At 49.8% G+C, this 25622-nt stretch overlaps 1 protein-coding gene across 3 annotated transcripts in view; it reads right to left on the bottom strand.

The window, feature by feature from the left end:
• COL5A1 (collagen type V alpha 1 chain) overlaps window positions 1–25622 on the bottom strand; it is a 132634-nt gene that overhangs the window by 43372 nt on the left and 63640 nt on the right. For all 3 annotated transcript variants that reach the window (XR_015278313.1, XM_086858824.1, XM_086858825.1), the window contains exons 9-22: window positions 25415–25471; window positions 21757–21798; window positions 21476–21538; window positions 15311–15385; window positions 13727–13819; window positions 11090–11146; window positions 9882–9935; window positions 9217–9270; window positions 7882–7935; window positions 6350–6403; window positions 5768–5821; window positions 4436–4480; window positions 1783–1836; window positions 366–410 (exon numbers count right to left, since the gene is read on the bottom strand). Coding sequence is in view for 2 of the 3 variants with exons in the window: in XM_086858824.1 (XP_086714950.1) it covers window positions 366–410; window positions 1783–1836; window positions 4436–4480; window positions 5768–5821; window positions 6350–6403; window positions 7882–7935; window positions 9217–9270; window positions 9882–9935; window positions 11090–11146; window positions 13727–13819; window positions 15311–15385; window positions 21476–21538; window positions 21757–21798; window positions 25415–25471 (801 nt within the window). In the remaining variant the exon portion in view is untranslated. The remainder of the gene's footprint in view (window positions 1–365; window positions 411–1782; window positions 1837–4435; window positions 4481–5767; window positions 5822–6349; window positions 6404–7881; window positions 7936–9216; window positions 9271–9881; window positions 9936–11089; window positions 11147–13726; window positions 13820–15310; window positions 15386–21475; window positions 21539–21756; window positions 21799–25414; window positions 25472–25622) is intronic.

Below are 25622 nucleotides of genomic sequence, written 5' to 3'. Positions count from 1 at the left end.
TTATTCTCTAGGGAATGCATCCCATCCCATCCCATCCCATCCCATCCCAGGCACAGAAAGGTTTTTTCCCTCTCAGTTAAATGCATCCATTTTGATATTCATTAGCCCAGCATGCATCTCGAGGTAAATGTTTCATCTTTTGTGTTTAATGTTTCATTATTTCGAAATAATGTGTAATTCCATCAGAAATCTCAATAAATTAACATCCATTTGCTGCAGGAAGATATTCCTGGTGTTTTTCACAGGCTTTGATAGGAATCTAGACCAGGCTAAAAAGCAATTAGCAAACGTATTCTAACAGAATTTTGCATTTTGTCCTATAGAAAATCTGAACTGCCTGTAAAAAAATTGCAGGGAGAACTTACCACATTCCCTTTGGGACCTGTTTGTCCATCCATGCCAGCCACACCCTTTGAAAGGATTTAAAAACACAGCAGTAAGAAAATATCACATTATTTCACACCACAAAAGCAGGGAAACTGCCATAAAAATAATAAAAAATCAAGAAGCCCTTTGGACCACGTGGAAAGGAAATAATTTCCTAAAGGTGTTTGGTAAAGCAGCCAATTCCATGAATCCAGATGAATTTTTAGAAGACATTTCAGCGCTTTCCCCTTTGGTTTAACCTGCCTGGGAGGCACAATCAGCACCAGGCTGAGGAAATCCAGGCTGGATTGTATACCACAGGGAGCAGGCAAAGGAAAACAGGAAAATACCTGGCTGGTGAAGGTGCCAGAGCTGTGCAAAACAAAAACCAGCTGGGGTCAAACACTCCCTGAGCCCCTTCACGGAGAGGGGAACACGGAGATGTTCCCCTGCCCCTGTTTCAGGCTCATGGAATTGCTCAGGGTGGAAAATCCCTCTAAAATCATCAAATCCAGCATTAACCCAGCACTGTGTTCAGCACCCAACCACATCCAGGTGGGTTTTGAACACTTCCAGGGATGGTGGCTCCACCTCCCTGGGCACTGCTTGACAAATCTTTCCAAGGAGAAATCTCTCCTAATACCCACCCTAAACCTCCCCTGAGGCCTTTTCCTTCTCATCCTCTCGCTTGTTACTTGGGAAAAGAGACTGATCCCCCTCCCCACAACCTCCTGCCAGGGACTTGTAGAGAATGAGATTTCCCTGAGCCTCCTTTTCTCCAGGATAACCTTTTGCTGTGGGGTGGAACATCCCATCTGTGGGAGGTGGGACAGTTTGGGAGCAAATCCTGAATTCAATCCCTCCTCATTAAATTCCAGCAGCACCAGGAGCTCACAGCAAAGTTGTCTTCACATCCCAGGAGGGGTGAAAGGCCACAAAGTGTTCCCCATTAAACACTGACCCCTTTAGCTTTGGGGTTGGGCTTTAAGGCCTGGGATTCCAGGGAGCAGCAGTGATTCAGGGAGAGCCCCTGCATCAGCACTTCCAGGGATGAGCTCTCCTGAACAAAATCCCACATGCTCCAGCCTCAGCCCTGGCCTGGAATATGAAGGAGCTGCTTCAGAGCCCTGGGGCAGGAGTTAATAGCAAAGGCACTGTGTTAATAACTCTCATTCCTCCCTTCCAGCCTGAGCAAGACATTAATATTTACTCAGGTGGGGCAAATCTGCCGCTGCCGTGCATGGACGTGACACCACTGAAAATGGGGGAGAGGCAGGCTCGGAGCCACGGCTCCTTTTTGGGATTCCACTGCTTTTCATTGCCCAGATGTGGCAAATTATGCAGCTGGATGGTCTGCTGGGCTGGCTGAGGGGATTTTTGTCTGGGAGGCTCTGGGGAGGGCAGCAGGGAACTCACCGGTGGGCCTGGGGGTCCTGGGGGTCCCTTGGGGCCCAGCAGTCCTCGGGGTCCCTGTGGGGGGAGAAAACAGGGTGAGAATTCCCATCTGAGGATGAGCAGCACGCTGGACATGGACACAGCAGGATTTGGAAGGAGCTTGCAGGTGCTGCAGCAGCTTCCCTGAGTTACAAACTGAGAGGGAAACCCTGTGGGCACAGACCCGTCAGTTATAAACCTAAATAATACAATCACAGACATTTATTCCTTGGATTGGAACAAATTCCCCTTGAACCAACTTCTTTTAAAAATTGATTTAATCCTATTCCTGGATTACCCTGTAGTCCACACTCTCTGCAGCCAAGTCATTCCAGCTGGGAAGTTATGAAGGATGACCAAGGGAACATCCCAAAAATCCCTCCAGACTGAGATTTTATCATGGACAATTCACACAACTCATCAAGGCTGGGAAAGGTTTCCATAAATGCACATTTTTAAAGGTATTGGGTCTCCAGCATTAACAGGTCAGGACTTCTGCTCTCCTGGTGTTTTCCTTCCATTCCTGCTTTTCTCACCAGATTTAACCTGGAATTGTCTTCAGGGAAATTGCTGGGGTTGGAGCATCACATCCAAGAAGGGAAACACGGCAGGAGAATTTGTATTCCTGCAAAGGGAAGTTTTGGAAATCCCAGCCCAGCCCCTCCTGGAGCCTTCAGAGGGGTTTGGAGTGGAAGGAAAGGGATGGGGTCTGTGAGCTGAGAGCTCAGCTTGTAATCACAGCCCCTTCCTTGGGAATTTGTATGGATGGAGCTCCTTCCTTGCCATGGAGAAAAGAAAACCCTTGATTGATGGGCAGTTTTATCTGTCTGCCCAAATATTCCACAGCCTCCTCTTGACGATGCAGAGAGGGCTGAGGAATTAAAATGAAATGTTTCAGGGTGGAATAGGAGACATTAATGAAATGTCTTGGAGGTCATGGGGATTCAGAAATACAAAAAAATTCCAGTTTCCAGCAAAAACTGGATGAATCCAAGGGTCTGTCCCAGTCACTGGAGACCTCCTGGGCTAAAGCTCTACATGAATCCAGAGCAGAAACTCCACTGGTGGGGGCAACTGGAAGGAAATGGAGCAGGATGAAGGAAAACCGTTTTGAAGTCCCACCACTGGTTTCAGCCACATTTGGAATGACTTTCTTCTGGCTGAGGGCAGAGAAGACAAACCCCCAGCTTTAGAGTGGGTGTATTTATGATAAAATTCCCTGTAATGCAACTGAATCCTTTATCCTGACCATCCCAGAGATTTTTACTCGTGCTGCTGAAATAAAAATAAACTTCCCTGCTGTGTTACCCTCATTTAAGCTCCTCTTTTGTTGCTGTGTTACCTGAGCACATAAAGGCTTTTAAGAAGTTAATAAGCCATAAGTTATTGCTTGGACATGTGCTAAGGAGATAGCTGAGTTGATTAATCTTTCCCAGAAGTTAATCAGACATCTTGTCTATAATTTAGTTCCAGCGAGTCTGTAAATGCCAACCCTTCCCTCTCTCCCATGAACTGTGTCCAGCAGTTCCCATCAATTAATCTCAGGCCACCAGGCTGGGCCTTAGCACAAGAGAATCGAAGATTTTGAAAGAAATGATAGATAATGTTCTTTTCATAACAAAGGAAATGCATTCAGGGTGAAATCAGCAGCTGACAACTGCACCACACAGAAATCTACAGCCACAGCAGAGTCTGCATTGCCAAGGAAGTGAGAAAAACTCAGTGTTAGGGGGAAAAAGCTTTTTCAGAGTATTTAATTATTTAATTGACAGCCCAACTGTCTGGTTGTTGTTGTGTTGTTTTGTTTTTTTAGTGGGATTTTCCTTGAAAGCATTTCTTTGGCTTGGTCCAAGGAATTTGTCCAACACCCCTGAGATCTCCTCCCTTACTGACCCCAGGAGCTCCCAGCTCCTCCTTCAGCACGTGGGGTCCAAACATGGACAAAGTGCAGGTTTAGGAAGTTCTGTGGGCTGGGAGCAGGATACTGACCCCACTAAATATAAAAGATACAGGATATCACAGATATAAAAGTGTCCTTGAGTTCAATCCTGCCAGGATCTCATCCTGAGCTTTACAAGGAGTCACTGACGCTGCACAGGACAAAGTGTGTGGGAGCTGTGTGGTGAAGATGTCACTGCCCTGAGATAAAACCCTTTTCTCACTGGGATTTGCTATGAGCACTCACAAAAAACTGTATTTTGTATCTATTTACCACACCTAATTTACCCCAGCCCAATTACCTCAATCCCAAAGCAGGGAGAAGGATACAGGCAGGAAAAATATGATATTAATCTAAGTTTTACATTTACACTTAGGATTTTTTCCTGAGCAAACAGAATAAATGAGATTTTTTTTTCATTAAAAAAGAACCACAAAAACCCCAATCAAAGAAACAAACAAAAGAATTTTCACTTTTATGAGAGTGAAAATAAGTGAAAATTATTAATGAAAATGAGCAAAGCAGAATTGTTCCAGCACAGCTCAAATTGTTCATGTGGAGCTTCAAGCTGGGTTGAATCCCTGCAGGATCTCAAGGCAGAGCTGCCCCATGAGAGCCCTAAAAATGCCTTTTCCATCCCAAATCCATGCCCAAAGCAGTGCTGCTGGCTGAGAAGCAGAGGAAGGGGATACTCACAGGTTCTCCAGGGAGACCTCTGGGTCCAACTTCTCCATCATCTCCCTGGGCAGAAGCAGAGGCACGGAGAGAAGCAGCAAGGGACAGAAAAAAAAACAGTTTTCATTCAGTTACCTCACAGGGGTTTTGTCCTTTTTTAATAATATTCACACAGAAAAGCAGCTTCCCTGGAAGACTGACAGGGTTTCCTTGCCTAAGGAAGACCTTGGAAGCCTGAGGGCTGAAAGTGAATTTACCAGGCACTAGAAAGGTCTGAGGATAGTTCAGAATTCCTGCTGATGTTTAGAAAGATGGATTTTGCCATGAGACAAGGGGTTGTGGACACAACTCAGGGCAGGGGAGACAACAGCCACAAGATTTAACACCAAACTGAACGGCAAGGCAGGGTGGGAAGGTGATTGAGCCAAATTAGAACTCCTCAGATAAAGCAGGAGCAGCAAAAGGGTGATTCTTTATCCCTCCTCTCCCATATCCTGCTGGATACTCCCAAACTCCAAAATTATCAAATGCTGCTTCTCCTGAGCTGCTTTGGAATCACCCCAATCCTGAGGCTCCCTCCCAGGAAATCAAACCCAGCATCCAGCCCTTGTGAATCTTCCTCCTGGGCTGGAACCTCCTCTCTCTTCTCCCAGTCCTGCCTTCCCAGCTCCCTGCACTCCTGCAATTGTTCCTTTTTTTCCCTTTGGGATTCCAGTTCTGACTCTCCTCCTTGCCCCTCCAGCCACTTTGCTCTGTTCAGCCTCAGAGCACTTCACAGCCACACTGAATTAACCCGCCCCAGGCTGTGGTGAGGAAGATGTGATTTTCTGAGCTTTACAGGGAAACAAACAGCCCAAAGTGGGAAGAAAACACCGTGGAAGGAGCCTGGGAAATCCTCAGTGGAACCTCACACCTGTGCCTTCAGCACTTTCAAGCTCTGCCCTTAAACCAGAGCTGTGATCACTTAGTCTGGGCTTTGCTGAACACCTCCCATTTCTGATTGAAAGAGAAGTGAACAATTTATTCCTTGGTTCCCACCTCTGTCTGGAATTCCTGCTCCCCAAATCCTCTGGATTTCAGAAAATCAGAAGTGATAATTCGCTCACCGAGAGGAGGAACTTTTTATTGAGCTATTATTTTTGATTTTTTTTTTTCTTTTAACCAATCCTGAGTTTCCTGACCAGATCTTTAAAGCCAAATTCTTCTTTCCACTTCAGCTCCCATCTCCTTGCCCTGCTTCCCTCTCAGGGAGGGTCAGGGACTGGGAGCTCCTGCCATGCCTATGCCTGATGCTGCATCTGCTTCTTGTTTCCAGGGGTTCCTTAGGAATTCCGAATCCCCAGGCAGACTTACCCTCTCCCCATCCTCTCCAGGAGCCCCTGGGGGGCCGTGGGGGCCTGGCTCACCCTGCAAAAACAAGCCAGAAAATGCATCAGAGAAGGTGCAGCCACCCTGGCAATGGAAACCACCAGGGAATGGTGCTGAAGCAAGGCATGGGTTTGATTTTTCTGCCTGTGCTGGAGGTCCCTGTGCCCTCAGAGCTGCCTCTCCCTCTGCTCCAGGGAGGGGAGGGACACCCAGCCTGCCAAGATAACCAACTGACCTCATTTCCCCCCCCATTTCTAAATTATAAAGCAAAGAGTTTGAACTCACTGTAATTTCAAGCAATTTTCACCCCCAACAGCAGGTTTTGCCTCTTGCTGGGTTTTTTTAGGCTGCATTGTATTAAGTTAATTTTTTCCTCCCTGTTCTGATTTGGAGCAGCCCCAGAGGGATCTTGTGAGGGATTTTGCTGCTCCCTGGGATGACGGGAGGGTGCTGTGACATCCCACAGGCTCTCAAGGACACTCAGGCTCTGCTGTGCCTCATCCCAGTCCCTCCCAGCGCTTCCTCCTCCCCAGGTTTCATCCCAGGCAGGAGTGGGAGATAACTCACCCTGTTTCCCTTCTCACCAGGCAAACCAGCCAAGCCATCAAAGCCTCGGTCACCCTGAAAGCAAAACCAGTTCAAAACACATTTCCAGCTGTATTTGAGTACCCTTTCCCATTTGTTTCCCTTCTGTGTCGAGCAGGGATTGATTTTCTCCCTCAGACATTCAGCCTTCCATCAGACCAGGGATGATCTCAAAGTTAGGGATTAAAACAAGGAAAAGAAATAAAAACCACCCCCAGGTCATTTGGAGTGAAATTCTTCTCTCTTTCCCCAATTTGAAATGCTTTTTCATGTGGATTTCAGAGTTTCTCTGAGTGAGTTTTTCATCTCCCTTCCAGGCAGCTTCTCCCAGTCCAATGATTTCTTTCTTTTTATTTCCATGGAATTGCAGACAGCATTGAGCAAACTGTGGTAACCCCACACCTGAGCTTCCCCACCATCCCATACATCCTTTGTAACCCTCCAAGGAATGAAATACAGATAAATAAATTCTGGGCATGAAGCTAGGCCAGGAAGGAGCTGTTTCCTAAATGCCACAGCTCCTTGGAGAAGGGAGAGGACACGGAGGGGGCTGCAAATCCTGGGTGACTCCCAATGCCCAGAGAGGGGCAGGGAGCAACACCCAGGAGAGAAAAAAGCCCCTTTTTCCCCAGAAAGGGGTGAACCTCGCGTATTTTCACATATTCATGGCAGGTGAATCACTAAAACAGCAGCAGCTCCTCCCTTTCCCAGCTCCCTTCTGTCTCAGTGAGCAGAGCAGCGAGGTTTAACCCCAGCCCTGTCCTTCTGGCAGCTCCCAGAGCATCCCCTGCCTGATCTCACAGCCAATTCCCTTCTCCTTCCCAGCACTGCTCGTTTCTCCATCCCCTCCCTCCTCGGAGGGCACAGGCTCATTAAAGCACTTTGCTGGGTAAATGATTCCTGGTCTCCTGTCTCTGTCTCAAACCCCCCATCACTTCCAGCCTTAAGTATCTCCAGAATAAAGTGCTTCAGCCTTCTCAAGCGCCATTCCCTGGGCAAACTTTCCCTGCATTCCATTTCCAGCGGAGCAGCTTCTTTCCTGCTTGATAATTCCAGCAGATCGCAGCAAAACGAAGGGTTTTTGTGTCCAATGAAAAAAAATTACGGGGGATTAAAATTCCTCACCACGCCTCCATTTCCTCACCCGGTTAAGAGGTGTTTTTTTGGTGGTTCTGCTCTAGAGGCTTTCCAGCCACTCGTTCCTGTTTGTTTTTTGTAATTGGGATTCTGAAATATTTGTTCTACAACTGCAGGATATTTCATCCAGCAGTTTAAAAAAGCAGCATTAAAAAAAAAAAAAACAACAACAAAAAACAGGAAAAGGAAAAATTGCTATTCTGCCTTTCAGGAATGTGTTTAACTTCCCTCTCTCAACTTCCATGGCTTCACGAGAGCCTCTGGATCACCTCACAACCTCCTCTCAGCAAGCTGGGCTCCTTCTCCATGGCTCCCTCAGCTCATTCCTGTTAAAAAGAAGGTGCAGATTCCCAAAATCCACAAAAACGCGGCGCTACCTTTGGTCCTGTCTGGCCTGGCATTCCCCGGGCACCGTCACTGCCAGCTCGGCCCTGCAACAGAGAACACCAAAGTCAACTCCAAAGGGTAAGGCAGGGACAGCTGGGGCTGAGACAGGGTTTAGTTAAGCCAGAGTGAGGGTCTATTTAAGTCAGGCAGCTTCTCCTGGCGAGGGGAAAATCCCTGCTCTGTGTTTGAAGGAACATCCTGGGGCTGATGAGAGGTGGGAGACGAACGGCAGTGGAGCCGCTTCTCTGCAGGGCCACGGTCGTTGGTTTTTATGTGGAAGAATGATCTCCCAGCACATTTTAAGAGATGCTAATGATGCTGGCCACAAATTGAAATGAGAGTTTCTGTTCCAAGGCAGGCAGAAGAGGGTCACACACAAGACTTGCTCGTTCCTTCCTCTGGCATGAATCGTGGTGAGACAAAGAGTGGTGTGAAATCAAAATCAGAATTAGGGATGGAAAGGGAGCAGGATTTACACCTGATCCATTCTTGGGACTGGATTCTCCTCACACACTGCCAGGAGTGAGGACTCCAAGCTAATTCAAAGCATTTGTGCAGCTACAACACCAGGGAGCCAAAAAAACCCAGGATAAAAGAGTGGGATGTGCAGCCTTGAATTCCCCCCACACTGTTCAGATTTTAACTCCCATCCTTCTTTGTGTCCTCCCAGATTTTAACTCCCACCCTGGTTGCTGTCCTTCCAGATTTTAGCTCTCCTCCTCATTTCTGTTCTCCCAGTTTTTAACTCCCATCCTCGTTTGTGTCCCAAATTTTATCTCACATCCTTATGTCCTCCCAAATTTGAACTCCTATCCTTGTTTGTTTCCTCTCAGTTTTCAACTCCCATCCTCATTTTTGGCTTCCCAAATTCTAACTCTCCTCCTCATTTGCGTCCTCTCAGATTTCAACTCCCATCCTCATTTGTACCCTAAATTTTAACTCCCAGTTTTGTGTGCTCCCAGATTTTAACTCCCAATTTTGTGTGCTCCCAGATTTTAACTCCCAATTTTGTGTGCTCCCAGATTTTAACTCCTAATTTTGTGTGCTCCCAGATTTTAACTCCCAATTTTGTGTGCTCCCAGATTTTAACTCCTAATTTTGTGTGCTCCCAGATTTTAACTCCCAATTTTGTGTGCTCCCAGATTTTAGCTCCCATCCTGATTTTGTCCTCCTGGATGGCCAGAGAGGGCCTGGCCAAGCCCAGCCTGGCTGCCAGCCAGCTCTTGTGCAACGCCCTCGGTGCTGAGGAACTGTTTGGCAGCAGGAGCAGTTTCCAGCAGGAATTGCAGCTCCTGCCTGGTCAGCACAGCTGCCAGGACACTCACCCTGCGGCCTGGCTTTCCTGCAGGACCGGGAGGACCTTGGATGCCTCGTGGACCCTGCAAGGAATCAAGGAGAGAGGAAGAAATGTCACCTCAAGGGAGCACGGGCAGGCCCAAAGATCAGTGCCCACATCAGGCACTGCTGGGGCTCTCAGGGCCACCAGGGCTTCAAAATGAATCCCTGGAGCAGAGCCCGTGGTTCCAAACACACAGGGAAGGCTCAGGACTGAGCATCTCCAGGCAGGAATTGTAGGTGTTTATCCGTGAGGAAGCTTTTGCAAGCACATGGTGGAGATGCATCCCATAAATCACTTCCCTTGCCATCAGAAAATGGGAACTTGCCCTTGATGCAGGATTTAAGGCTTGGAAGAACAATATCCTGAACATTAGGGAATTCTCCACACTTCAAATTATCTTTTATGTACAGGACTCCTCCATGGGTGATTTTCCAGGGAGGGACCTGCTGAGTGTTACACTGCTGGTTTAAAACCGTGTCCAGAGCCTGCATTCGGACACTTGGGGGGACATTTCCATGCCAAACATGTGTTCCCACACCTTCCTGCTTCCAGCTGGCCCAGGGTAACTCAATCCCTGCTTCCCAGCAGCCTCTCAGGCAGGACTGGCTGCTCCACCCTTCGTTTCTCCAGCTCCCTCAGTTCCACACTCACCTGAGGTCCCATTTCTCCAGCTTCTCCCTTCAGTCCTCCACTGCCTGGGGGTCCCTTTGGACAGAGAAGAGGATTTATTGCATTTTTCCTCAAGAGGGAAGATTCATACCACGTTAAGGAAAAGCCTTCCATGGATCCAGAGCCCACAGGGAGCTGGATCTGCTGGGTTGGCTCCATCCTCACCATCTCCATCCCTCCCAAGTTCCATCCCTGCAATTCCATCCCTCCCCAGCTCCATCCCCTCCAATTCTATCCCTCCCCAGCTCCATCCCCTCCAATTCTATCCCTCCCCAGCTCCATCCCTCCAATTCCATCCCCCAGCTCCATCCCTCCAATTCCATCCCTCCCCAGCTCCATCCCCTCCAATTCCATCCCTCCCCAGCTCCATCCCCTCCAATTCTATCCCTCCCCAGCTCCATCCCTCCAATTCCATCCCCCAGCTCCATCCCTCCAATTCCATCCCTCCCCAGCTCCATCCCCTCCAATTCCATCCCTCCCCAGCTCCATCCCCTCCAATTCCATCCCTCCCCAGCTCCATCCCCTCCAATTCCATCCCTCCCCAGCTCCATCCCTCCAATTCCATCCCCCAGCTCCATCCCCTCCAATTCCATCCCTCCCCAGCTCCATCCCCTCCAATTCCATCCCCCAGCTCCATCCCCTCCAATTCCATCCCCCAGCTCCATCCCCTCCAATTCCATCCCTCCCCAGCTCCATCCCTGCAATTCCATCCCCCAGCTCCATCCCCTCCAATTCCATCACTCCCCAGCTCCATCCCTCCAATTCCATCCCTCCCCAGCTCCATCCCCTCCAATTCCATCCCTCCCCAGCTCCATCCCCTCCAATTCCATCCCTCCCTAGCTCCATCCCTCCAATTCCATCCCCCAGCTCCATCCCCTCCAATTCCATCCCCCAGCTCCATCCCCTCCAATTCCATCCCTCCCTAGCTCCATCCCTCCAATTCCATCCCTCCCCAGCTCCATCCCCTCCAATTCCATCCCTCCCCAGCTCCATCCCCTCCAATTCCATCCCTCCCCAGCTCCATCCCTCCAATTCCATCCCTCCCCAGCTCCATCCCCTCCAATTCCATCCCTCCCCAGCTCCATCCCCTCCAATTCCATCCCTCCCCAGCTCCATCCCTCCAATTCTATCCCCCAGCTCCATCCCCTCCAATTCCATCCCCCACTTCCATCCCCCGTTCCAGCACTCACCATCGGGCCCGGCCGCCCCGTCAGGCCCATGGGCCCCGCTGGTCCCCGCAGTGCCAGCTGCAACAGAAGGACAAACACGGCTCACTGGGTGTCTCTTGGTGGCTGCAGTGGGACAAAGCCACCGCTGTGCCACCACCTCGGTTCTCTGCACACCCCGAGCCCACAAAGCCCTGGAGCAATGCCCACATCCCCAGGGAACTCCAGATCCTGTTCCACCCACAATGGGCAAACACCTTCTCCATGCCCAAATTTTCTCTGGCTGTCTCTGGATCCCTGGAAGTGTCCAAGGCCAGGCTGGACAGAGCTTGGGGTCATGGGAGGTGTCCCTGCCCATGGAAGTGCTTGGAATGAGGTGGGATTTAAGCTCCCTCCCAGCCCAAAGCACTCCATGAAAGCCCCTGCACTGTCCATGAATCTGCTGAGAGGACAGAAATAATTATGACCCCACTTCAGTTCAGGAGAAGCTTTTTTCTTTATTGTCCTGGTGGTTCAGTTTTAGAGGAATTCTTCCCTTTTATATTTTTGGTTCCTATTTAACATCCTCCCAACTGAACTCCAATTCAAGCCGAACACAGGGGGCTTTTAGCTCCATAATTAAGGAGTCGTGTTAACCATGCATCAACCCAGTAATTTCCATGGTGGGAAATGGAGCCGGGCCATGCTTTAAAACATCCCTCAGACAATTTGTTCCCTCGTGACAATCCAACACTTCCAAAGAGTTGTAATTATCTGTGTACTCCAGTAATTAAAATCTACCCAGTGATTGCGCTTGGAATGGCAGAAATATTGCACAAATGCTGGGTTCTGTGGCATCTTTTTACAACACCCCATTAAAAAGGAGATGCTCAGAACCACTGCTGGCTGCAACAACATTCGGTGCCTAATGAAAGCCAAATTTTAAGGGGATAAATCAACCTAATAATGCAATTAACAGCAGTGATAATGAGAAAAACAAACCCAAAAAGGAAAAGGTTATCCTTGCTGCAGGATCCTGTTTTCCAGTCCTGTCATATCCTGTAGTTCCTCACAAAAATGACATTTATTTCCCTTTCTGCATTGTGGTTTCTAGCCAAAATAATGAAGTTCACAAAAAAAAAAATAAATTGATTTTTGTCCTTTCTAGAAATATTCAGCTTTTCATCCACAGTCCAACAGTTACTCAGGATTTATTTTGGTTTTAAATATTTTTCCCCGAACTTGAAAATTTAAATAAAAAGGAGACTTTGAATGAGGGGAGAGAGGTTCTTTGTTTTTTGATAAATCACAATTTTCAGCAGGCAGAAGAAAAACGCAGAGAGCTGGAAAAAGCAGATGCTTTTCATGAAACGTTTATCAGGTCAAACCCCCCATTTCCCAGGAAAATAAAATGCTGATGGGAAAACGCTGGGCAAGCTGGAAATTAAGACTGACAAGGTAACACCAGGAGCATAATCTAGGAAATTATTGGCAGCACAAGGTTAATGGACAGGAAAATTCAGTGGCTGGGGGGATCAGGACTCTGCCTGAATCTGTAAAAAATCCAATTCCTTTGGAAAAAGGGGAGATGGGTGGAAAGCAGAAAATTCCCAGCTAAGGCAAAAACCTCATTAAAAACCCAACAGAGGCAGGTGCCACCCTGGGAGGAGATGGGGGGAGATCCCAGTGGTTTTTATCCCATCTAAGGGTGAAATAAATTGGGGTTTTAGCTTATTATAGACCCAAAAATCTCTGTGTTAAAGTCTGCAGACAGCTCTGAGTGACCAAGCAGCTCCATCCACACATCCCAGCTGCAGCCAGATGTGGGCTCTGGACCTGTCCCCAAATAAAAAACTGCATCCCTTTGGGAATTCCCACCCTAAAACAATGTCTCCTTCATGGCAAGGGTGTGTTTGCAGCAGAATTTGGTCCCTTTGGGGCAAGATGGGGGCAAAGAGAGCGGTTTGGGAATTGTGGGGCTCCCCCAGCACCTTCTGCAGCTCTGATTTTAACATCAGCTCAGGAAAGCTCCCACGAGCACCCAGGGAAGAACAATTTCAGAGCTCCACTGGCTGAAGACGAGGTTTTATTTTGAGCAGATGAGTGCAAAGCCTTTTCCACTGAGGTGTCCATCCAGGCAGGAAACAGGAGTTGTACTGGGAATGTGCCAATCTTGTTTCACCAGCGAGCCAGGGATGATTTGGACATCAATCAATAAGGTCATCCGAGGAAAGAAATGTTCCAGGGATAGTCACTGTGTATTCCCAAACAAATACACTAAATTACAAATCTGCCTGCTGAGATTCTGGGAACAGCTTCCACCTGTGACACAGGTTTCATTATTAGGATTCACTGTGGGGGAAACCATACAAAAATAGGAAAATGCTTTGAGCGCAGCCCCCAGCTGTTCATAGGGACCCTCAAAATACAAATATACTGAAGCCAGCGGCTCTGTGTGGCCACTGCCAGAGGAAAATTCAGGAAATTCAAACCAGCTTTCATCAGCTGGAGCCTTGCTGGTTGTCAATAAAACCCAAATCACGCAGGTGCAAACCATGGCAGGTGAGAGGTTCCACCAGCAGCAGCAGGGAGGAGTGTGCAGAGATGTGAGAGGTTCATTCTGCTGCTGCAGGCGCCTGCTGAGAGCCATCCCAGGCACTCCTGAGAGCTGCCAGCACTCACCCTGGCCTGCTGCAGGATGGCCTGGGCTTGTGCCTCCTGGGCTGACACCATGGGTCCTTTGGAGCCAGCGTCGCCTCCTCCGCTGAAGCGGAACTGGTGGGAACAAGGCAGACAAAGCGTGTCAGGGCTTCTGTCCCTCACCCTCAGCAGCCTGAGCCTGAACAGCTCCGTTCAGCACGGCTGCCCCAAAGCCACCCCAGCCCTCCCAGCCCGCCCCATGAACCCCAGAGGCCTCGGCTCACCCAGCTCAGGGCCACCAAGCCAGCGCTTCCCAGGCGCTGCCAGCTCGGGGTGGCACACAATGAGGGACTGTGGGCTCGGGGACCTCACACACCACGCTCAGCACCCACAGGGGCTCTCCCAGGCTGCCATTCCCTGGGCACTGGGGTTGCCTCAGGTTATTTGTGCAGCTCCAGACAAAGCTGAGCTGCTGGAGCGTGGCACTTTGTCCGAACACCAGAGTTTGGGCTGCTGTTCAAGCCAGGAGCTTTCAGCATTCAAACCCCCCTCACAAATATTAATGTTTTATTTCCTCAAATTTGAAATAGAAGGAGATTAAAATTTCCTTCCACCCTCAAAAGCCCCGCTTTCCTTGGCCTGCTCCTGCCTCAGCTGGGAGGTTTTACAAGAGGGATACTCCTGGTTGCAGAAACTCTTTGGACAGCCCTGTCACCTCTGTGTCACCTCTGTGTCACCTCAGCCAGCTTCAGGTGTGTGACCACACGAGCCTGACAGGGAAATGGGAAGAAATGCAATTTCCAGGCCCATGGCTGGCTCCTGGAGTGGCCACCAAGCATGGTGTGGTGGCCAGCAAAGCTCCACGTGGAGCTCCTGGCCCAGGCTCTACCGTTGGAGCTTGGACAATGTGCTGAGGTTTGTCCCTAAAAACTCCTTCCCTCTAGTACCCAAGTGCTCATTTGCAGCAGCTGGCTGCCTCACACCAAAAAAGACATTTCTTTTGTGTCCCAGGACCAACAAGGCTGATTTGGGACTTGCTGGCTTTGTGGAGGAGGAGAACAACACAAAATCACCACTGGTCATTAAAAGAGGTGGATTAGTTCAGGTGATTGAAATTTTGGCACTTTGAAGAGGTGTTAGAGATTCCTGAGCATGGGACAGGGGGTTCTGCCTGGAAATTTGGCTCTTGGAGGTGTCTTCAGTGGTTTCTTCATGGTTTTGTCTCTCTGTGTCCAGTCAGAAGCACTGCAGCTTATTCAGAATTCAGGAAATGTTTGGACAATGCTCTCAGGCACAGGCTGGGATTCTGGGCTTGTCCTGTGCAGTGCCAGGAGCTGGAATCAATAATCCCTGTGGGTCCCTTCCACCTCAGGATATTCCATGATTTTATCATTATCCATCACTTCTGGAAATTTTAACCTGTCTGTGCTTTTGCCTGGTGAATGAGCTCCAGTGCTTTACAAAAAGTCAGTTTACAAGGGGAACCATCCAGATGCATCTTTTATCTCAAGGAAAATGTGTCCTTGGGGTAAAGGAGATGGGAGATTTCCACAAGAAGGGCCATTTAACAGTAGCAAAACCAAGAAATCCGGTTTTTAATCCTCTTTTAATTCTGTTTGTACTCACAGGCAACATAAGCATGGTCCCTGGTGGTCCTGGCAATCCATCTGCTCCTGGGAGACCTGGGCGTCCAGGAGGGCCCTGAAAGAAGACAAAATTAAAATAAACTTCTAAAATATCCTTTTGGTTCTGTCCATACATCAATAGCTGTGGTTATGTCGTGATATTGTCATGACAGGGACTGAGCTTGTGGCCATCCCAATTTTTCTTAAATTTTCTGAATTCCCTCCTCTTCCATCCTGCCTCCTATTTCCAGGGTCTGTCTGGTGCAGTTTTGGAGTGAGCAATCCAAGTCTCTGCAATGCTCCAACTCCATGGAATCAATGTTTACTTGGATCTGCTAAAACCTATTAAAAAAAACTCCAAAAAAGAGATAAAACTTCCTAACTCAGGGTCAGTGAGAGGGAAATGGAGGAAGATAAATTCATTCCCACACGTGTTCAATCAGCTGGGTCATTTCACTTTGCTCTCTTCTGTCTTTTTTTTTTTTTTTAAATTTTATTTCAGTCCTTTGAGGCTCCTTCCACCTGTAAATCAGCCCAAATCCATGGATCTCCACTGAGCTGTGCTGATTAACAGCAGTGGAGGAACTTTAGCTGGCACTAAAGCAAGGAGTGGGCAGTAAAAGATCTATTGATGAAGCCATAAAGAATCAAATATAGCCAATTTTCCCTGGCATAAAGCTGAGGTTAACCCAGATTTCCTCCTCATTCCAGTGCTCCCATATGCAAATGAGGGTGACATCAATGTGTGTGGCTAATTGCAATTTTCACAGCAGTTTAAGGCAACAGGGACTTCACCACATCCCAGCAAGGTCAAGAAAAGCCCCAGTGCTCATTTTGTGGCCAATGGCTTGGGATTGAGGACTTGGCTACTCCTTTAGTTAGGAAACACTACTAATAAATCAATTTATAGAGAACTGACTCTCTTGGAAGGGAAAGCAATGAACATTTTTGTAGTTCTCGCTCTCCTCAACCTGCCTGCAGCCTGTTCAGACCCCAGAAAAAAATGTAAATACAAAATTCTGCCACAAATCTCTGGCACGGTGACACCAAAAAGCCAGGAAAGGTCACCCTGCAAGGGAGGTGGGTAAAGGTGGGAAAGGCAGGAGGAAAAGACAAAGAGGTAACAAAGTGCCTAAAAATCAGAATATTTTAATAGAACAACACAACAGACCAAAATAGATTCGGTGCATTACCCTTGCCCCACACCCTTCCAGTGAGATCTGTCCACCCCACACCTCTCTGCTCCCTCTTCTTCCACATCCAACTTCACAGTTCCCTCATTCCCTCCCCTTAAAAAAACAAACCCAAACTCTTCAGGGCCCTACATCAGAGCCCTGGAGGGGGTGAGGAGCTGTCCCTGGCCAGGGCTGGGTTGTCCCCAGCTGGGCTGTCCCTGTCCCCAGCCCCACAAGGACAGGGCACCACGACCAGCCTGGAATCACAGCGCTGCTCCCAGGGATGGAGCAGCAGAAAAACACCAGGAAAAATTCCAGCAGTGCCCAGGGGGGACTGCAGAATTCCAGCACATCCATTTTTCCAGGCAGGCTGGACATCCCCAGCTTGCTCAGCCTGGCTCAAACCAGAGCCACCCCACCGAGATCCCATCCCAGACCCATCTGTTGGAGCAGAAATGGCACAAATAATTTAGGCCAGGCTTGTTTTATATGATAAACTTTATTTTCTCTCCCTCCTTTAACTCCAGCCCTGCCTATGGTGGAGCAGGGCTAAGCTTGTTTATCTCTGCTGACAAGTGTTGATGCAGTGCTTTTATCCATAAATGCCTCTTTTTGTTTCAGGCTGGGTGTGGGAGGTCTTTTCCTGGTGGAATGGACCAGCAGGGGGTGGGGGAGCAGTGGAATGGAGGAAAATCAAACCCATAAAGCACTTTGGAAATTTAAATTCATGAATGCCTGGAAGAAATGCAGCCTGCCAGGGTCTGGGTGTAAATCTGTGTGGCTCTCGTTATGGAAATGGGGATTTGCTGATATACAGCAGCCAGGGATGGGGACTTCAGCTTGCATTTGGTGCAGTGCTCTGAAATGCCACGCTGAGAGCAAACCCTGGGGTAATATTTCCATGGAATGGTTAAACTGAAACCTGGGGGTGTCTGTGTGGGGGTTCCTTCAGTCACAGGCAGTGAGAGTGGGACCAGCAGCCCACGGTGCTGAGCCTTAAAATTCACCAAGTGTCTCTCTCTTCCTGGTTATCTTTCAGTCCTGGTCAGAAAATTACATAATAGGAGATGTTTCTTGCAGTTTTGGGGGTTTCCTGGTTAAGGCAGCACTTGGGAAAAGCAGCACCCTGGAAGTACTCAGAAGGCAAAAAAGGATTTTTAGGGATCCTGTTTCACTTCTGAGGTGCAAAACTGTCCTCAGGGGAGTAATTCCTTTGGGATTCAATGGTTTTGGAAGGTGAAGATATTTTGTGATGAGCCTTTCCCCAAGGTGTGCTGAACCCTCCCCGAGCACCCAGACACCCGAATTTCCAAACAAACCCTGGGGAGGGTGAGGGAGCTGCAGTTTGCTCTAATGCTGCAGCTCGCCCCCTTCAAAACCACACATTTTCCCACTTCCTTCCTCCCAGTCTGGAGCCCCCACGGAACAGCTCTCTGCTCTCCTCAATGCCATATTTCCTTCTTCCCACTGCTCCAGGAAAGCTGCCTAAGTCATCCCAAAGCATCCCGAGCCCTCTGGAACCTCCCACACCCAGGCTGCTCCTCAGCTCTGCTGCTGACACAAACTCCTCTGTGCCTCCTGAAATCACTGATCAAGGAAGAAGCTTTACATAAATAAAGCTCTCTTTTTTCTAAAGAATAAACCAGAGTTAAATGAGTGTTGGCCAATATTAACAGAGCTGACTATTGTTGGGCTATTAATTCATTGCACCTGCCTGATAGCAGATTAAAAAATCTCTTTATCAGACGCAGGCAGAGGGAATGTTCCTCACTGTACACAGGGAAGGGTCATGTAAATTCATGAGCTGCACTCTCAGGGTTAATAATCAACAAATTAAAAGAGGAGCTGCTCTAATTGAAAAGGAGGGTTTTAATCCAGCTCCTGGCCCTGCGAGTTCATCACTTATCTGTGCACACTGTGTTACACTCTGTGCTGGACAGAGAGCTGGCTGTGCAGCCTGTGCTAGAATGCAAATTATTCCTTTTGTTGGAGGGCGTGCAGCAGCAGCATCAGGGACAGAGTGTCTGCTGCTGCTGCTTAGCTTTGCAGGGCTGCTCCAGAGGAGCTTGGCCAGCAAATATCTGCATCTGCCTGGGCAAAGGACAGAAGGAGAGTGTCCCCAGGGCCAGCATCCAGCCTGCCAGGAATGCAGGAGGAAAGGGAGAGCTGGGCATTGCACAGGGTGCGGGCATGGTGGGGACAGGTGAGGAAGGGAAAAGGGACACAGGGAAAAACAGCACCCCGGAAATATTCAGAAGCCAAATTGGGATTTTTAGGGCTCACCCCAGGCCGCTGACAGGTGCAAACCACGCTCAGCTCACCCACCCTGTGTGAATTTGGGCTCCCTGTAGGGCAGGAGTGCAGTGCCACAGGGGTTAAGGCAGGCCCAGGAGCCCCCATGGCTGAGCCTGGATTGACTTTCTGAGCTGGCAGGCTCGGATCGATGGAGCACAGGCAGGGCCCCTCGTCCTCAGCCGTGTCACAGCCACCAGAAATGTTATTACTGCTCCATCAGGAGACACAGAAGCAGAGCAGAGCAGGGCAGGACCTTCCCAGCACTGCTCCAGGGGAAAAGTGTGAACACAGCACCCACAGGGCTCCAGCCAAGGCCCCAGGGACCAGGGAGACAACAACGGGCCTGACCCAAAACACAGTGCCCAGGCTGGGGACAGTGCCTGGGAATGCTCCAACGCCTCAGGGATCACCTCAAATTCACCTTAAAACCTCAGGAGACACCTCCAGTGTGGGCCAGCAGTGATTTTCTCTCTCCCAAGGGCTGTATTTTGCAGTGTGGGCACATCAGAAGGAAAAGGGGACACGGCCACGGGCACTGCAGAGGAAGCTACAGCAGATCTCTGGCAGCGTTTAAAACAAGGCCAAGGGGAGATCCTTGGGATCTGACAATGTTCTGATCTTCTGGAATGGGGTGAATTCTGCCTTCTACTCTTTCTGGGTCTTAGGTTGCTCAAAAAAACCTGATCTAGGCCACAAACACTGAGCTGCATTTACAACAACAAGCAGCTGTGTGAGGACACATCTGCCACACCCCAGCCCTGCTCCAGCCAGGCCTTCCCATCTGAACTTGGCCATTGCCTTTTTTCCCACCTTGTCCAAGTCAAAAAATCTGCCAGAAGAGCGGGAAGCCCTACAAACACACAGAGTCTGTGTCTGGCAGCTCCAGTTTGTTCTTCTGGGCACCCAGGATGCAAATAGGATGTGGTTCCCCATTTGGGAATCAGCTGTTGGATCCAGGAAGGATCAGCAGCCTGCCACAGGAACACCCTTATCTGCCAGGAAAACTGCTCAGCACCTCAGGGATCAGATTAGGGAAGTGTTTGCTGATAAGAGCTCCCTTCCTCTAGAGGTGTTTGCGTTTGCTGGGTGACAGCAGTGACAGCAGGGGGATGCTGTGTGCTCTGGAGCATGTCCTGGGATCTGTGGCACTGCTGCTCCCTCCCTCCTGTGCTTTCCAGGGAAAACACAGCTCAGACCGAGCCTGCCTGCACAAACACACCTGCAGGGACATCCTTTGGTCCTTTGGGTGGAGCCTGGATGGCCCAGCCGTGCTCAGAGGCCGTTCTGGACAGACCTGACACCCTCCACACCGCCGTGCACCAGGGCATCCAACTCCGCTTGCTTTGCTCCCCGGCCAGGCTGAATTCCAGGGATTTACTGGAGACACTGCTGCTGGGAAATGTCCCCTGCACCCTCCTGCGCTCCTGCTGGCCCTGCCAGCTCTGCCCAGCTCTGGTGCTCCATCCCCAGACCCCAGCATGGCTCAAGGCCATGGGCACCCCTCTGCCCTGTGCCCAAACAGAGCTGTCCTGGCAGCCCAGGCTCTGTGCAAAGCCACGGCCCTGTCAGTGCTAGGGTGAGTTTTCCATGAGATGTCAGGCCAACATTCCTGCTGGAGAAGGGCTGGGAGCAGTGGGCAGTGGGCTCCTCGCCCACCCAGGTCCCTGCTCACCTGGCTGCCTCTGCCAGGGGGAAGGAACAGGCTGAACAACAGGAGCAGTCCCAGGGTCATTTCAGAGGCTCAGCTCGGGGAGCGAGGACAGTGGGGTTGAATTTTTGGTGTTTCCAAGGACGTGGATTGCTGCTGGAATGCTGCTCCTGCACTTACTGACCTGAGGTTTGAGTTCAGCAGCTCCCAAAACACAGACCACTGCCCATCCCAGGTACGTGACCCCGACAGAGCTGCAGTGCTCAGGGGTGGGATTTGGGCTCACCATGGCCTGAAACACTTGGGAGCCTCTGGGGAGACATCCCAAAGCTGGAGGCTCTGCAGCAGCACTTCACAAAGCAGAGGCTGCCAGGGACAAAACTGATTTACAGCAACATCCAAACCTGAGTTATGGCACTGCTAAAGAACATGAATCAGTGCCTGGTGCTCGCTGGGACAGAGCAATAACCCACCTAGGGAAAAGATGAAGTGCTGCACAAGAGCTCCTTTCCCTCTGGGAGCAGCCTGGGACGTGGAAAGGCCATAGGGAAAGATCCTGGCATGACCCCAGGACCATCCTGGAGCAAAGCAAAGCCAAACCCTCTGTCAGGACTCTCAGGAGCAGCTGGGATGAGGGGCAGAATCCCAGCTGAACTCCCTGCCCTGTGCTGATGACCCTGGGTGTGTTTGCCCCTCCTGTTTTCCCAGTGCCACACTGGAAGGAGCAGCCAAAGGGCACAGGCAGAGATCAGGGGGTTTGCAGCCTTAATACTGGTTTTAACTTGGAAAATGGCTCTGTACATTTGAGTAATGAGCCTGTTTCCCAACCCTTTTTCCTCTGGATACAAAGCTCTGCCCTGTACCCCACCATCAAGTCCTTTGGGAATTGCTCTCATTGAGGATGAACAGGATTTTAACAGGATTTTAACAGGATTTTAACAGGATTTTAACAGGATTTTAACAGGATTTTAGGGCTCCAGGGATACCCCACAGCCCACACAAACCCACCCAAAACTCCAGCAAAGAGGAGAAAGCCACGGTCACTCACCCTCTCCCCTGGGTCTCCCATTAAGCCCACGGGTCCAGTTGGTCCTGGAGGTCCTGGAAGGCCCTGGCAGAGAAAATGGGGAAAAAAACCTAAGCCACCAAAATGTGTTATTATTTGTAGCAGATTTCTACAAGCAGCAGGAAAAGATTTTGAGCTCTCTGTTTATTTTTGCACCAGAATATCCACCCCAAAGCTCTCTCTGTGCACATGTGAGGCAGATGGGAGCAACAGAGCCCGGGGACAGCATCCCACACCCTGAGCAGGAGGAAAATGCCACTTACTGCTGGGCCTTCAGGACCAGGGGGGCCTTCCACCAGCATTCCCTGGGCAAGAGGAAAGGAAAAAAGTGATTAGACACATCCTCAAAGTCATTTTGACCACAGGGAAAAGCCCAGTGTTTGATTTGTTCTTAAATGTTTCAGCTCTTGCTGCTGCATGGAGACAACCCAGAGCTGGAGGGTTTCCATTCCCTCTGGATGACTTCTCCCAGAGGTGCAGAGGATCATGGAAAAGCCAAATAATGTGTATTTAAATCCCACAGAACAGCCCTTACTCCCAGCATCAGCCCCAGCACAGCATCACCTTTCCCACCACAACCTTCTCCCTTTGCTCAGCGCCAGGGAAAATGCAAATCCTGGATTTTATCCAACCTTGATGGTGCTGGAGCTGGAGGAAAAAGCTGTTCCTAGCCCTAAAGAGCTGAACAAGAAGTTAGCAATCAAATTGCAAGGTGGTTTTTAAATGATTTTTTCCAGCAGACTGCACTCTGTGATTTCCTCTGTGAATGTAGGAAATCACGGTGTAGGAAAAATTCTGGGATATTGGTACTCCAGCCTCTTCAATCTAAATATTTTGTCATCACTTTAGATCAGATCTGTCATGCACTCAGGAAAATTAAAGTTTGGGGTTTTTTTTTTCCCCCCCCATGAGTATATAAGAGGCAGGAATGAAACCTTCCAATCCACCTGGAAAAAGCTTTCCAGAAGGCATCAGGGTAATGTTTTGGGAAGAGCTCTGTCCATTTTAGCTCTGGATCAGAGATGAAGCAGTTCCCAGCTTGAGTCAGCAATTCCCAGCTCACCTGTGGCAAACAGGGACATTTTCCCTTAGGGATGAAATCCTGTAAAAATCTGTGGAGGAGCAGTTGGCTCCTGTGGGAGAAGCTGTGCAGGGGCTGCTTTGGGGTCACCCTAAACTGTTCTCAGGCTCTGGTGCCAAAAACCTCAGCTGACCCCACTCCAACCGAGCTGAACGAATCTGAAATGTCTGCAGGAAAATCCAGGCATTCCTGCCCCAAAAACCACACTCCCTAAGCCCAGAGCAGCAAAAAATAACCTAAAGCAGCCTGCCACAACCCAGCCCTGCTTCCATCAGGGTTTCTGCACCAAAACACGCGTGGCCAGCTCTGTTTTCTGCCTTTCCTGGTGTCCACACTCATGAGCACGGCATTTAAAATCCCAGTGAAGGTCTGGCTCCCGCTGCAGCTGGATGTGTGGGGGGAAATTTGCTGCTGCCATCATGGAAGAGCCTCTGCAGCTCCTCACCAGGGAGGAATTCAGGTCATGGGCTTCACCCCCTGCCCATTTCAGCTTCAGCCATGGAAATACTGCACTGGGTGGGAATTAGGGGTGAATTCCACATGCCTGTCCTCCAACCTGCAGGGAAATCCCAGAGATCCCAGCACATGGACACCCCAAAACCCATCCCAGCACATGGACACCCCAAATCCATCCTTGTTGAGATCCCAGCATATGAACAACCCCAAATCCATCCTTGTTGAGATCCCAGCATACGGACACCCCAAAATCCATCGTTTTTGGGACCAGTGATGGCACATTCTGGTGTGACAGGTTCTAAAACAGAAATGAATCAGAGTGCAGAGAGCCCCAGCCCACACAGGAGGTTTTTGGGGTGCTGCTGTGAGCACACACAGCATCAAGGCTCTGCTCCCCAGGACACTCCTCCCCAGGGGGAAAGGTCAGGGATAATTGGCCCATTTGGGATGCAAACATCCCTGGCATCTTCCCATATTTATCTGCTGGTTTATGTCAAGCTCTGGCCTTGGGGACATCTGGAGATTCTCCCTGGCATGAAACCTTCTGTGTTTCCATGGATGTTCATCAGTGGGAACACTGGAAACGTGGGAGGGTTTTAGGGACATTGAGGGGGCCAAGCCAGCCGTGGATTTGGGATTGTCCCAGGGGAAAACAGGACAAGGCTTCTGCTTCAGACAGCACCCACAAGTGAAGTCAAACATCCCAAAATCAGCCTGAAATCTTGTTGCAGTTCAGAAGTTCTGAGCAAACCCTCCCTAAAGGTGAGCACCAGGGTCCCCGCAAAAGGACAGAGGGCTCTGAGGAGGTGCCAGGAGCCTGATGACCCCACAGCTGGGATATTTGGGATCCCTGCATCCCTCCTCTCCATCCCTCCTGCCCCTGCCCTGCCCGGCTGCCTCCAGCAAGTGTCAGCACAGAGCAAGGATTGAAGGACAGCTGGCTTTGAAAGGGAAGGAGTCAAAATCCAGCAGAATCCAACTTTGTGCTTGGGCTTTATTTCCCTTCTCCTGCAGCTCCCATCAAAAACTAAAAACTAAAAGAAAAAAAAGAAAGAGCTAAAGAGCGAAGCAAATCCGAATTTCCCTGCTCAAGAGGGGCTGCACGGAGAGGGACAAGGCAGCATTTGGTCTTGTTTACTTTTTGGCAAAAGCCATCCGTGCTCCAGTGTTTTGAAATAGCAAAGGCGGCCAAATTCTTTCTGGATGATTAAACTTAACTATTTTGTTCGCTTTGTAGCTTTTCAGGCTGGGTTTCTGCCATCATCTTCGTGGGGTTTGGCTGCCCCTCTTCCCTTCCCACCCCTCTGATAAGGAAATCGCTGGCTCCTCCTTTTGTTTGTGGAGTGAGAGACCCAGAAAGGAAGAGAAGGAAGGAAAGGTCAGAAATGTTTTTATAAGAGACTTTAATTGGAGTTTTGAAGCCATGCTGCTGCACCCCAGCTCCTCCCTGGCTCCCCTCCCCACCACCTGCAGGAATTTCAGGTGAAAGAGGAAAAGGAGGAAACATGGAAAGGAAAAGAATGGTCTCAGAATGATGGGAAGTGCTGCTGCAGCACATGCTGGGTGCTGTGCTGGCCCTCTGCCAAGGAAAATGAGGTTAATTGAGCTGCCAGCAGGAGCTCAGCCCTCGGGGACTGGGCTGGGGCAGGTGGGTGCAAGGAGCTGATCCCCAGTTCCAGCCTGGGGAGGAGCAGGAATGGGGCATCCTGGCCATCCTGGCACACAGAGAGGGGAAAAATGGGAATTAACCAAGAGCCCCTTGCTGGCTCACAGCAGCCCCTGAGCCATCCCCACCATGAGGCTCCTTCCCCACCTCGGGGTGCTGGGCTGGGCACCCACAGCTTCTGCAGAATGCAGAGGGCACGGACAGCTTGGAATTGTTCTTTAGAAGGGAAAACAACTTCGAAAGCAGGCCAGAAATATAAAGGAAGAGGGTTCCACCCCGGGGAGGACACAAAGGAAAAGCTGGTGGGACTGTGGAGCTGGTGCAGGAGCAAACCTCTCCACAGCTGTGTGCAGGGATTTATTTTATATCCCTCTCATTCTCACAGGGATGAGCCCATTGGTGGCCCAGGAAATGACCTGGATGCTCCAGGGACACTCCCAAACTCCCGAGGGATGAGACCTGTCCCCTGCCCAACGCTTCAGCCCCAGGTTTTATTTTGCTAAATGAGGGATTTCATGAGAATTCTTGCACTTCCTTCACCATTTAGGTCGCTCCCTGAAGGTTTAAAAAAATTATATAATGGCAGTGGTTTATATTATATGAACCAGGGAATTCTTTCATGGGGATTTTCCTCCCAGCTGTCCCACTAAGAACAAGATCTCTGCACCTTTTTCCATGGGGAAAAATCAACAAAATCCCAAATTCAGGTGCTCCTTACCGGCTCAATAATGGCAGGTTCCCCCTTCTGCCCCTTCTCGCCCCGGGGGCCACCGATCTGTGGGACACAGGGAAACACAAAGCCAGACAGTCAGAGAGGACATTGCCATCATCACCAGCACCAGCCCCACCAGGAACTGGAGATCTGGCACAATCCTGCTCAGGTTCCTGCAGGAGAGACCCAGGGCAGCTCCTCCTTGTTTAAATAC

Source organism: Cyanistes caeruleus, chromosome 20 (assembly GCF_971803275.1).
Source record: "Cyanistes caeruleus chromosome 20, bCyaCae1.hap1.1, whole genome shotgun sequence".
In the NCBI taxonomy this organism is placed as follows: domain Eukaryota; kingdom Metazoa; phylum Chordata; class Aves; order Passeriformes; family Paridae; genus Cyanistes; species Cyanistes caeruleus.
The sequence above is the reverse complement of the archived record's forward strand: the minus strand, read 5'-3'. Positions and strand labels throughout refer to the sequence as shown.